Source organism: Chiloscyllium punctatum, chromosome 36 (assembly GCF_047496795.1).
Source record: "Chiloscyllium punctatum isolate Juve2018m chromosome 36, sChiPun1.3, whole genome shotgun sequence".
Lineage (NCBI taxonomy): Eukaryota > Metazoa > Chordata > Chondrichthyes > Orectolobiformes > Hemiscylliidae > Chiloscyllium > Chiloscyllium punctatum.
The window spans coordinates 20,849,059-20,861,944 of NC_092774.1; the positions used below are offsets into that span (position 1 = coordinate 20,849,059).

The 12,886-nt window shown below is 48.7% G+C and overlaps 1 protein-coding gene across 1 annotated transcript in view; it reads right to left on the minus strand.

Annotated features, from left to right (window-relative positions):
• Positions 1 to 1,064: 1,064 nt before the first annotated feature.
• Positions 1,065 to 12,886, minus strand: part of LOC140460837 (uncharacterized) — a 50,178-nt gene continuing 38,356 nt past the window's right edge. Inside the window, exons 3-5 of the mRNA XM_072555507.1 lie at positions 4,315 to 4,327; positions 3,742 to 3,748; positions 1,065 to 3,070 (exon numbers count right to left, since the gene is read on the minus strand). Of these exons, the coding sequence (XP_072411608.1) occupies positions 2,495 to 3,070; positions 3,742 to 3,748; positions 4,315 to 4,327 (596 nt within the window). The 3' untranslated portion in view covers positions 1,065 to 2,494. The remainder of the gene's footprint in view (positions 3,071 to 3,741; positions 3,749 to 4,314; positions 4,328 to 12,886) is intronic.

Sequence of the window (12,886 nt, forward strand, 5' to 3'; positions counted from 1 at the left end):
TGTAGGTTGACTGACAAGGGCCTGATGCAGAGAGTGCTTCAGACTAGAGGTACCCTCTCCATGAGTACCCGCTACCATCTACTGGGAGGTGGGACCTCGAAAGATATTGAACAGCTGCATGGGGGGGGGGGTCTGGGTGCACGAACTGGGAGTGGAGATCTCTTCAGAGGTACGGGAAGACATTTGGGAGAATGTGACAGAACACAAGCTGAAAGTCCTTCACAGGGTCTATTTGGCCCCAGAACAGCTCGCGAAATTTAAAAAGAAAAGGGAGCACCTCCAAATGTGTCCCAAGTGCAAAATAGATATTGGTGCACTCACCCCATTGTTTGTGGTCACGCCGTACGCTTTGCAAATACTGGGGCGCTATAGCAAGTGTTTCGATGGGGGTTCTGGGGCTCTCTTCTTTCGTGCTTACAGAGTCCGCCTATCGCGATCAGCACGGGGAAGAAGCTGTTTAACATTCTTACGTATTGCACGGGGAAGAACAGTCTGACGGGCTGGATCTCAGAAAGTCCTCTGGCTCTCTCAGGGTAGGGCCGACTGGTTACGGAACATATGCCCCTCGACTTCCTTACAAGTATGATGATGCAGTAGAAAGCAGAACTTTTTTTAAAAAAAAATAAGACATGGTGGCCTTTTTTGAACTATATAGAAGCAGACTTGTTGGCTATATTAACTCAAGTTTTTGTTTAGCCACGAGACTTGGGGCTGACGGGCTGGGTGCCCCGAGAGGAAGAATCCCAAATAAACGAGGGCATGCTAACTGATGCTCCTGATGAGGAGCAGCTTTGGTGGGGCTGCACGGGATAGTGTAATTTAATTTTATTTAACTCTGTTCAATTATTTATTAAACAGCAGTTTGGGTGATTTTTCTTTTCTATAATGCGTGACAGAGTAATAGCTAGTATAGCAACGATAGCAGTAAACTATCAGATTGTTCTATTTTTGAAGTTTTATAATCTTGTGAAGAATAAAAATCTTTCTTAATTAAAAAAAAGGGACATTGCATCAACCTTGCATGATCCACACTAATACAGACAACACTTTAAAATCACCACGGATTTCCAAAATGTAGACTTAATTCAAAACATTTCCCAGATCCCGAGCTCCAGGGAGCAAAAATACAACAAATATTTACACGAGACCACATGTAACCACCAACGAACAAAGTTACATTCAAAACAGACCACAAGTTAACAGTGAGTTCAATCAACGCAATACTAAATGCTGGTGTCTTACTCTGTCTCTGTTTCCTTTTTGATTTTCTCAAAATATCTGCCAACTGTGTTCTGTAATCGCAATTAAATGCGCCATCAGGCAGAAATGGCTTCTCCGTTCTTTGCATCCATTTCACCCACTGGTTGACAAAGTTTTTGTTTTGGAACCAGACCCATAATGGACCGACAAGTGCAGTCAACGTGTTCCCTTCAGAGGGTGCGCCTCATGACAGACATCGTTGCCCATTCTTTTGGGAGCTGTCACCACACCCACCCACCCAACTGCACACAAACGCACCCAAACCACACAATCGTGCAACCGTCCAAACTGGATGGCCTTTAAATCTGTACGGTTTATCAAGTTGCCCAGTTCACAAAGGACATTTTGGTAAGTCCGATTTCCCTGAGGGGCCTTGAACCCCTACTTCCAAGGAGCTCCAATCCCCTTTTTGTTTGCATCAAACGTGTTGACTGTGGCGTTCCCACGCGCTTGCGTTTTCTCCGAGAGGACAAACAGACATGGGCCGTCCTTCTCAGCGGGATAAGTTTTCAGGGTCTCTGGGTACGGCCCGTTTTAGAAATCACAGACCACATCGTTTTTTTTCCCTTTCGTTCTAAAATGCGGATTTATAAAAATCGGTGGAGAAATAGTCCTCCCTCTCGTCTCAGCATCTTTCCCCCACCTTGGGATCAGCCTGTTGACTCAGGACAGGGATCTTTTATCATTTTAGGTTCGTTGAGGACCCCGTAAAGAAGGGATCCTGCCGACTACACCAAATTGTTGAAGAAATTCCCCGGACTCAGACCTTGAGCATTGACAAATTTTATTAACATGATATAATTGGGCGGGGGGGAAACAGAGACAGAGACAGACACCTCCTCAAGAACGGTTCAGTGCTTTCTCCAAAGCAGTACAGGTCACTATGGACTTACATTGTACACATTGAGAGTTACTTACAAACCACAGGATAATCATATGACACAGCCTACATCACACAGACTAGGCACAGTTTGTGCTCAGGAAGCCTTATGGTCTTGCTGTGCAGAAAAAGAGCAAGTTAGCCGGACCAATATTCTGCTCCCTGCCCCCGAGACCCTGCAGTGTCAGTTATGAGCGACGTTAGCAAAAACCGTCAGCTTACAAAGTACAGCTTCCACACACCGTGTCGTCCCTGAGCGGCCGTGGGGGATGGGGCCAGTCCAGCAGAATGCAAAACAAAAAAAAAACCCCACTGACTCTCCCACCACACCCACTGCCAGAACGGGCAGGAGGTTCAGTCCTGGGGGTGACCCAGAGCAGCGTCAGAATCAGATCGTTGGGAGCGCTGGTGCCCCCGCTGGTGCCTCCGCAAATTGCAGGACAACATGAACCTCCGCCCGCACTCAGGGCAGGCGAATGGCCTCTCCCCGGTGTGGACCAGCTGGTGGGTCATCAGGGTGGAGGAATGGCTGAAGGACTTGCCGCACTCGGGACAAACGAAGGGCCGCTCCCCGGTGTGGACCCGCCGGTGGGTCTGGAGGTGGGAGAAGCGGTTGAAGCCCTTCCCGCACTCGGGGCAGCTGAAGGGACTCTCCCCCGTGTGGACCCGCCGGTGGGCCAGCAGGGTGGAGGAACAGGTAAAGCCCTTCCCGCACTCGGGGCAGATGAAGTGCCCCTCGCCGGCGTGGACCTGCTGGTGGGCCAGCAGGGTGGAGGAGCGGGTAAAGCCCTTCCCGCACTCGGGGCAGCTGAAGGGCCTCTCCCCGGTGTGGACCGGCCGGTGTCGCAGCAGGTGGAAGGAGCGAGTGAAGCCCTTCCCGCACTCGGGACAGGAGAACGGCCTCTCCCCGGTGTGACTGCGCCGGTGGGTCTCCAGGAGAGATGGGAAAGAGAAGCCCTTCCCGCAGTCACCACACTTCCACGGTTTCTCCAGGGGGTGGGATTCCTCGGGTTTCTCCATGGCTGAAGCTTCAGCCGCTCACAAACGCGTGTACAGCCCCTCTCCTCGCCGTGAATTCCTCTTCCCAGGCAATATAACTGTTTCAGGCTCCACACTCAGTGCGCTCTAACAGTAGGGTCTCTCATCCAGTCCCACTGATGCTGAAAATCGACCCAAACAGGAAGCAAAGAGCTTTGCTCCTTCTCACAGACTCATAGCTGAAAGTTGTTGCGGTCCCAATGGATTGAGTGACTGGCATTGAGGTGAAAGTGAGGACTTCAGATGGAGCATGTGGCACTGGAAAAGCACAGTGGCTCAGGCAGCATCCGAGGAGCAGGAGAGTCGATGTTTGGGGGCTTGGCCCTTCATCTGTTGATTTTAGAACTTCCGTCTTCACATCTTCAAATACTCTGTAAAAAGAGATGACCAAATTCATCTCTGTCAGTCCAGGGTAGAAATTCAGAACAATTCTATTTTCTGCAGAACATTCTTTTCCTTTGTTATTTCAGAAAATTTGAAAGCACCACACACGCGCACACACCTCTAACTCATTCTCCTGCAGGTGCTGATTCAGAATCTTAGAGGGGCAGAAGAGCAAAAACGTCAAGACTGACATCTCTTTGAATTTTGGATTACTCCACCTGGAAGTTGATATCTTTCACAACACTGGGATACTGTGGAGAGTGAGCAGGTCTGATTTTGGAAGGCAAAAAACAAAATGTAAATTTAGGGTGAACCTGCAGCCTCTCGAGAAACAACCAGACACGAAACGTTAGTGCCCCAGGGGTGGGGGGTGGAAATGAGGCATTGATACCAACACCAGAGAGAAACTGAACACACAGATGTGGCAAACATTACTGGCAAGCCACAGCCATATAGAGATGCACAGCATAGAAAAAGACCCTTTGGTCCAACTCGTCTGTGCCGACCAGATATCCTACCTAATTGAGTCCCGTTTGCCAGCACCAGGCCCATATCCCTCTATTCATATACCCAAACAGACACCTTTTAAATGTCATAATTGTATCAGCCTCCACCACATCCTCTGGCAGCTCATTCCATACCTGTACCACCCTGTGAGAGAATGTTGCCCCTTAGGTCTCTTTTATATCTTTCCCCTCTCACCCTAAACCTATACCCTCAAGTTCTGGACTCCCCAATCCCAGGGAAAAGACTTCGCCGATTTATCTTATCCATGCTGTTTATAATTTTGCAAACCTCTATATAAAGGTCACCCCTCAGTCTCCGACGCTCCAGGGAAAACAGCCCCAGCCTGTTCAGCCTCTCCCTGTAGCTCAAATCCTCCAAACCTGGCAACATTCTTGTAAATCTTTTCTGAACCCTTTCAAGTTTCATAACATCCTTCCGATAGGAAGGAGACCAGAATTGCACGCAAGGCTAAGTGTTACCTTATCCTGTACTGTTCACATCAGTCATAAACACATAAGCAGTGTGGTTAACAATGTTTCATTATATGAAAGAAAACAGCCCGATCCAAGGACAGGGATTTGACAGGAACAGCTCCAAGGTTAAGCAAGACCACCGGCAATCTTCATCATGCATACAGTTACTGTGACCTTCAGCCTGCCACGAATACAGACACTTAATTCAAACTTTATGGTAAATCATTATTACAATAAAAACTTTTAACCATTGATTGCTCAATGATTTTATAAATGTCAATAAAGTAATGCCTGAGCCTCCGGCATGCGAGGGAAAACAGCCCAAGGCTATTCAGTTCAGACCCTCCAACCCTGGCAACATCCTTGTAAATCTTTTCTGAACCCTTTCAAATTTCACAACATCCTTCTGACAGAAAGGAGACCAGAATTGCACACAATATTCCAAAAGTGGCCTAACCAATGTCCTATACAGCCATAACATAACCTCCCAACTCCTTTACACCATCAGAGGATTGGGAAAGTTTTCAAAACCCACAAAATACAACCGGGAAACAATGGAGGGACAAAGTGAACTTTTGAGGGTCAGCCTGGAAGCATCAACGCCTCGGGGTTGGGGGTGGGGATGGGGCAAGGAAGCAGAATGTGCTGGAGCTAAGGTGGAGGAAGAATAGAGGGTGCAAAACCGTTGCAGCCGGCTTGAAGCTGCAATGAGGAATATTGCATGCCCTGCACTTGTACCTGTTGCATTTATTTATGGGAATTGGGTGCATTAAAGAACAGAAGAGATTTCTACCCCTCCCCCTTCCCAATCTCTATCCCTCCGTCCCTCCCTACCCGGGTAATTAAGACACATACCCGAGTTTGCAGAGTCTGCTCCCTCCCTGGATTCACTCCAGTTGTTACCAGTGAACAGGTTTCCCCCCTCCCTCTCTCTCTCTCTCTCCCCCAGGATGAGGAGCTGCCCAGAGGGCGGGAGTCTCCCTCTGAAACTGACAGGGCCACTTCCGCGTTGTGACGTCAACAATGGGGTGGGGGCGGGGCGAACACAACAACGGAACCCGCAGTGCGCCTGCTCCGGACGGCCGGCCGGCCGGCTGGCCCGCACTGCGCCTGCGCGAGCCTGCAGCTGGAGGGGAGGAGAGCAGAGTTTGCAACAATCCCTCTCCCTCCATAGAATCCCTGCAGGCCACTCGGCCCAACAAGTCCCACACCCACCCTACAAGAGGGTAACCCACCCAGACCCATTCCATTACACCTATTGCTCGACATTTACCCCTGACCAATGTACCTAACCCGCACATCCCTGGGCACTATGGGGGAATTTAGCATGGCCAATACACCCTAACCTGCACATCCCTGGGCACTATGGGTAATTTAGTATGGCCAATACACCCTAACCTTCACATCCCTGGGCACTATGGGTAATTTAGTATGGCCAATACACCCTAACCTGCACATCCCTGGGCACTATGGATAATTTAGCACGGCCAATCCACCCTAACCTGCACAACCCTGGACACATGGGTGCTTCATGGTGGCTCAGTGGTTTGCACTGCTGCCTCACAGCACCAGGATCCCAGGTTCGATTCCAGCCTTGGACAACTGTCTGTGTGTCAGGGGTAAATATAGGGTAGGGGAATGGGTTTGGGTGGGTTTCTCTTCGGAGGGGCGGTGTGGACCTGTTGGGCCGAAGGGCCTGTTTCCACACTGTAGAGAGAGAATCTAATGTCCCCTAGTCTTGAAATCCGTCAGCTCAGGGAAAAGACCCCTGCCCATTCACCTTATCAATACCCTGCACGATGTTATAAATCTCTATGATGAAGAGTCATCTGGACGCGAAACGTTAGCTTGCCCTCTCTGCGGGGACGCTGCCTGACCTGCTGTGATCTCCAGCATTTGTTGTTTTCGGGACAGATTTCAGCATCTGCAGCAATGTGCTCCTAAATTTTATACCCATTTGGCTAGCTCTCCCTGGACCCTATGAGATTTAACTTTATTAACTGTATTGCACAGTGGATTGTTGAGTAAAGTTCCCATCCTGCACCACTTTCAGCACATGTTGGCAGCACAGTCGCTGTTTGGCTAGGACTGCTCCCTCTTGGCGCCAGGGACCCAGGTTCACTTCCAGCCTCCGGTTGACTATCTGTGTGGAGTTTGCAAAGTCTCTCCCCATGTGTCTGCATGGGTTTTCTCCGGGTTCTCCAGTTTCCTCCAACATATGTGTAGGATTGGCTGTGCTAAATTACCCCGAGTGTTCAGGGATGTTGAGGTTAGGTTAGATTAGATTAGATTCCTTAGTGTGGAAGCAGGCCATCCAGCCCAACAAGTCCACACCGACCCTCCGCAGAGTAACCTACCCAGACCCATTTCACTCTGACTAATGCACCTAACACTGTGGGCAATTTAGCACGACCCATCTTTGGACTGTGGGAGGAAACCCACGCAGACACGTGGAGAATGTGCAAACGCCACACAGTCAGGTGGGAATCAAACCCAGCACCCTGGTGCTGTGAGGCAGCAGCGCTAACCACTGAGCCACTGTGCTCAGTGAGAACAGAAAGATTTGAAAACAAAACAAGGGGCAACGTTGTTACAGAGAGAGTGGTTCGTGTTTGGAATGAACCTCCAGAGGAAGTGGTGAATGTGGGTGCAGTCACAACATTTAAAAGAGATTTGAATAAGTACATGAATAATAAATATTTAGAGGGATATTGGGCCAAACACAAGCAGGTGGGACTAGTTTAGTTTGGCATTATGGTCGACATGGTTGGACAGAAGGGTCTGTTTCCGTGCTGTGAGACCCGATGATTGGATCGAGTTGATGTGGTTCCACTACAATGAGAGACGAGGACTCGAGAACACAGGATCAGGGGGAAGGAATGCCCTTCAGAACTGAGATGAGAAGGAATTTCTTCAGCCAGAGGGTGGTGAATCTGTGGATCTCATCACTGCAGAGGCCAAGCCATTGAGGGCATTGAAGGCAGAGGTAGGTAGGTTCGTTCTTGATTAGTAAGGGGATCAAGGGTTACGAGGAGAAGGCAGCAGAATGGGGTTGAGAAACTGGTGCAGACGACTCAAATGGGCCCATTCTGCTCCTGCCTATTATGGTCTTAAAACTGGGCAGATTACTGAAGTGGTTTTCACGAACAATGTCAGAGTCCTGAAGAAGAGTCATAGAGGTGCACAAGACACAGAAACAGACCCTTCGGTCCAACTTGTCCATGCCAACCCAGATATCCCTAACCTAATCTAGTTCCATTTGCCAGCACTTGGCCCATGTCCCTCTAAACCCTTCCTCTTCATATACCCATCCAGATGCCTTTAAATGCTGTGAGTCTTACCAGCCTCCACCACATTCTCCAACCTCTGCATGAAAAAGTCACCCCTTGGGTCCCTTTTATATCTTTCCCCTCTCACCCTAAACCTATGCCCCTCTAGTTCTGGACTCCCCAGCCCCAGGGAAAAGACCCTGTCTATTTACCCTATCTATGTCCCTCATGATTTTAGATTAGATTACATTACAGTGTAGAAACAGGCCCTTCGGCCCAACAAATCCATACCGAGCTGCCGAAGCGCAACCCACCCATACCCCTACATTTATCCCTTGCCTAACACTACGGGCAATTTGGCATGGCCAATTCACCTAACCTGCACATCTTTGGACTGTGGGAGGAAACCGGAGCACCCGGAGGAAACCCACGCAGACACGGGGAGAATGTGCAAACTCCACACAGAGAGTCGCCTGAGGTGGGAATTGAACCTGGGTCTCTGGCACTGTGCTAACCACTGTGCCACCATGTCGCCCACTTTGTAAACCTCTATAAAGTCACCCCTCAGCCTCCGACGCGCCAGGGAAAACAGCCCCAGCCTATTCAACCTCTCCCTTTAGCTCAAATCTTCCAACCCTGGCAACATCCATGTAAATCTTTTCTGAACACTTTCAAGTTTCACAACATCTTTCCGATAGGAAGGAGACCAGAATTGCACGCAATATTCCAACAGTGGCTGAACCAATGTCCTGTACAGCCGCAACATGATCTCCCAACTCCTGTACTCAATACTCTTGACCAATAAAAGAAAGCATACCAAACGCCTCCTTCACTATGCTATCGACCTGCAACTCCACTTTCAAGGAGCTATGAACGTGCACTCCAAGGTCTCTTTGTTCAGCAACACTCCCCAGGACCTTACCATTAAGTGTATAAGTCCTGCTAAGATTTGCTTTTCCAAAATACAGCACCTCGCATTTATCCGAATTAAACTCCATCTGACACTCCTCAGTGTATTGGCCCATCTGATCAAGATCCCGTCATATTCTGAGGTAACCCTCTTCGCTGTCCACTATACCTCCATTTTTGGTGTCATCTGTAAACTTACTAACTATACCTCTTATGCTCAAATCCAAATCATTTATTTAAATGCTGAAAAGTAGCGGACCCAGCACCGTTTTGGATACTTGTGTGGGGGGGGGGGGGGGAACGACTTACCAGGGGTAAGCAATGGGGTTCAGGCCTCTGGCATGGAGCCTGTCCCCATTGCTCAGAAGGGAAGGGTGGAGAAGAGCAGAGCAATAGTTATTGGGAACTCGATAGTGAGGGGCACAGATAGGCGGTTTTGCGGGGGCAACAGAGACTCACGATTGGTATGTTGCCTCCCAGGTGCAAGGGTACGTGATGTCTCTGATCGTGTTTTCCGGGTCCTTAAGGGGGAGGGGGAGCAGCCCCAGATCGTGGTCCATATTGGCACCAATGACATAGGTAGGAGGGGGGCTGAGGATGTTAGACAGGCTTTTAGGGAGCTAGGTTGGAAGCTCAGAGTTAGAACAAACAGAGTTGTTGTCTCTGGTTTGTTACCCGTGCCACGTGATAGAGAGTCGAGGAGTAGGGAGAGAGAACAGTTAAATGCGTGGCTACAGGGATGGTGCAGGAGGGAGGGATTTCGGTACTTGGATAACTGGGGTTCTTTCTGGGGAAGGTGGGACCAATATAAACAGGATGGTCTACACCTGAACCAGAGGGGCACCAGTATCCTTGGGGGGAGGTTTGCTAGTGCTCTTTGGGGGGGTTTAAACTAACTCTGCAGGGGCATGGGAACCCAGACTGTAGCTTTAGGGTGCAGGACCTTGAGTGTAGGGAGGTTAGGAACAAGGCATCAATCTCGAAGGAGGGTGTCTGTAAACAGGAAGGTGGCTTAAAGTGTGTATACTTCAATGCCAGAAGTATACGAAATAAGGTAGGTGAACTTGCAGCGTGGGTTGGTACCTGGGACTTCGATGTTGTGGCTATTACGGAGACATGGGTAGAGCAGGGACAGGATTGGCTGTTGCAGGTTCCAGGGTTTAAATGTTTTAGTAGGGTCAGAGATGGGGGTAAAAGAGGGGGGGGGTGTGGCATTGCTTGTCAAGGATAGTATTACAGCAGTAGAAAGGACGATGGAGGAAGACTTGCCATCTGAGGTAGTTTGGGCTGAGGTTAGGAATAGGAAAGGTGAGGTCACCCTGTTAGGAGTCTTTTACAGGCCTCCTAATAGTCCTAGAATTGTTGAAGAAAGGATTGCGAAGATGATTCAGGAGAAGAGTGACAGTAATAGGGTGGTTGTTATGGGGGACTTTAACTTTCCTGATATTGATTGGGAAAGCTATAGCTCGAGTTCGTTAGATGGGTCAGTGTTTGTCCAATGTGTGCAGGAGGGTTTCCTGACACAATATGTAGATAAGCCAACAAGAGGTGAGGCTATACTGGATTTGGTTCTGGGTAACGAACCAGGCCAGATGTTAGAATTGGAAGTAGGTGAGCACTTTGGGGACAGTGACCACAACTCGGTGACTTTTACTCTACCGATGGTGCACTGAAGGGTAAGAGTTATAGCTGGGGGCAGGGAAATTATGACGCGGTGAGGCATGACTTAGGAAGCGTGGCTTGGAAAAGTAGGCTTCAAGGCAAGGGCGTAATTGATATGTGGAGTTTGTTCAAGGAGCAACTATTGAGTGTCCTTGATAAGTATGTACCTGTCAGGCAGGGAGGAAAGGGTCGTGTGAAGGAGCCTTGGTTTAATAAGGAATCGGAATCCCTTGTTAAAGGGAAGAGGGCGGCCTATGTAAAGATGACACATGAAGGTTCAATTGGGGCGATTGAGAGAGTTATAAGGTAGCCAGGAAGGATCTGAAGAGAGAGCTAAGAGCAGCAAGGAGGGGACATGAAAAGTCCTTAGTTGGTAGGATTAGGGAAAACCCAAAGGCTTTCTATAGGTATGTTAGGAATAAAAGAATGACTAGGGTAGGAATAGGTCCAGTCAAGGATAGTAGTGGGAAGTTGCGTGTGGAGGCTGAAGAGATTGGGGAGACGCTGAATGAATACTTTTTGTCAGTATTCACTCAGGAACAGGACATAGTTGCCGATGTGAATATTGAGTCACAATTAATTAGAATGGACGGCTTTGAGGTATGTAGGGAAGAGGTGTTGGAAATTCTGGAAAGGGTGAAAATAGATAAGTCCCCTGGGCCTGATGGCATTTATCCCAGGATTCTCTGGGAAGCAAGGGAGGAGATTGCAGAGCCATTGGCCTTGATTTTTATGTCCTCGTTGTCTGCAGGAATAGTGCCAGTAGACTGGAGGATAGCAAACGCGGTTCCCTTGTTCAAGAAGGGGAGTAGGGATAACCCTAGTAACTATAGGCCAGTGAGTCTCACTTCTGTTGTGGGCAAAGTCTTAGAGAGAATTATAAGGGATAGGATTTATGAACATCTGAATCAGAATAATGTGATCAAGGATAGTCAGCATGGTTTTGTGAAGGGCAGGTCGTGCCTCACAAACCTTATTGAATTCTTTGAGAAGGTGACTAAGGAGGTAGACGAGGGTAAAGCGGTAGATGTGGTGTATATGGATTTTAGTAAGGCGTTTGATAAGGTTCCCCATGGTAGGCTACTGCAAAAAATGTGGAGATATGGCATTGAGGGCGAGTTGGAGGTTTGGATTAGGAATTGGCTGGCTGGAAGAAGACAGAGGGTAGTAGTTGATGGTAAAGGTTCATCTTGGAGTGCAGTTACCAGCAGTGTTCCGCAAGGATCTGTTTTGGGACCATTGCTGTTTGTTATTTTTATAAATGACCTGGAGGAGGGGCTAGAAGGCTGGGTGAGCAAGTTTGCGAATGATACGAAAGTCGGTGGAGTTGTTGACAGTGAGGAAGGATGTGTCAGGTTACAGTGGGACATAGATAAGCTGCAGAGCTGGGCAGAAAGGTGGCAAATGGAGTTCAATGTGGGTAAGTGTGAGGTGATTCACTTTGGTATGAGTAACAAAAAGATGGATTACTGGGCTAATGGTCGGATACTTGGTAGTGTGGATGAGCAGAGGGATCTTGGTGTCCATGTACACAGATCTCTGAAAGTTGCCACCCGGGTAAATAGTGCAGTGAAGAAGGCATATGGCGTACTGGCTTTTATTGGTAGAGGAATTGAGTTCCGGAGTCCTGAGGTCATGTTGCAGTTGTATAAGACTCTGGTGCGGCCGCATCTGGAGTATTGTGTGCAGTTTTGGTCGCCATACTATAGGAAGGATGTGGAGGCACTGGAACGGGTGCAGAGGAGGTTTACCAGGATGTTGCCTGGTATGGTAGGAAAATCCTATGAGGAAAGGCTGAGGCACTTGGGGTTGTTTTCATTGGAGAAAAGAAGGTTTAGGGGTGACTTGATAGAGGTGTACAAGATGATTAGGGGTTTAGATAGGGTTGACCGTGAGAACCTTTTTCCACGTATGGAGTCAGCTATGACCAGGGGGCATAGCTTTAAATTAAGGGGGGGTAGGTATAGGACTGATGTTAGGGGTAGGTTCTTTACTCAGCGAGTCGTGAGTTCATGGAATGCCCTGCCAGTAGCAGTAGTGGACTCTCCCTCTTTATGGGCATTTAAACGGGCATTGGATAGGCATATGGAGGTTATTGGGCTAGTGTAGGTTAGGTGGGCTTGGATCGGTGCAACATCGAGGGCCGAAGGGCCTGTACTGCGCTGTATTTTTCTATGTTCTAACCCTCACAACCACCCTCTGTCTTCTACCTTTGAGCCAGTTCTGTATCCAAATGGCTAGTTCTCTCTGTATTCCGTGAGATCTAACCTTGCTCATCAGTCTCCCATGGGGAACCGTGTCAAACGCCTTACTGAAGTCCACATTGATAAGGTCCACTGCTCTGGCCTCATCAAACCTCTTTGTTACTTCTTCAAAAAGTTCAATCAAGTTTGTGAGACATGATTTCCCACGCACAAAGTCATACTGACTATCCCTAATCAGTCCTTGCCTTTCCAAATACATGTACATCCTGTCCTGCAGGATTCTCTTCAACAACTTGCCCA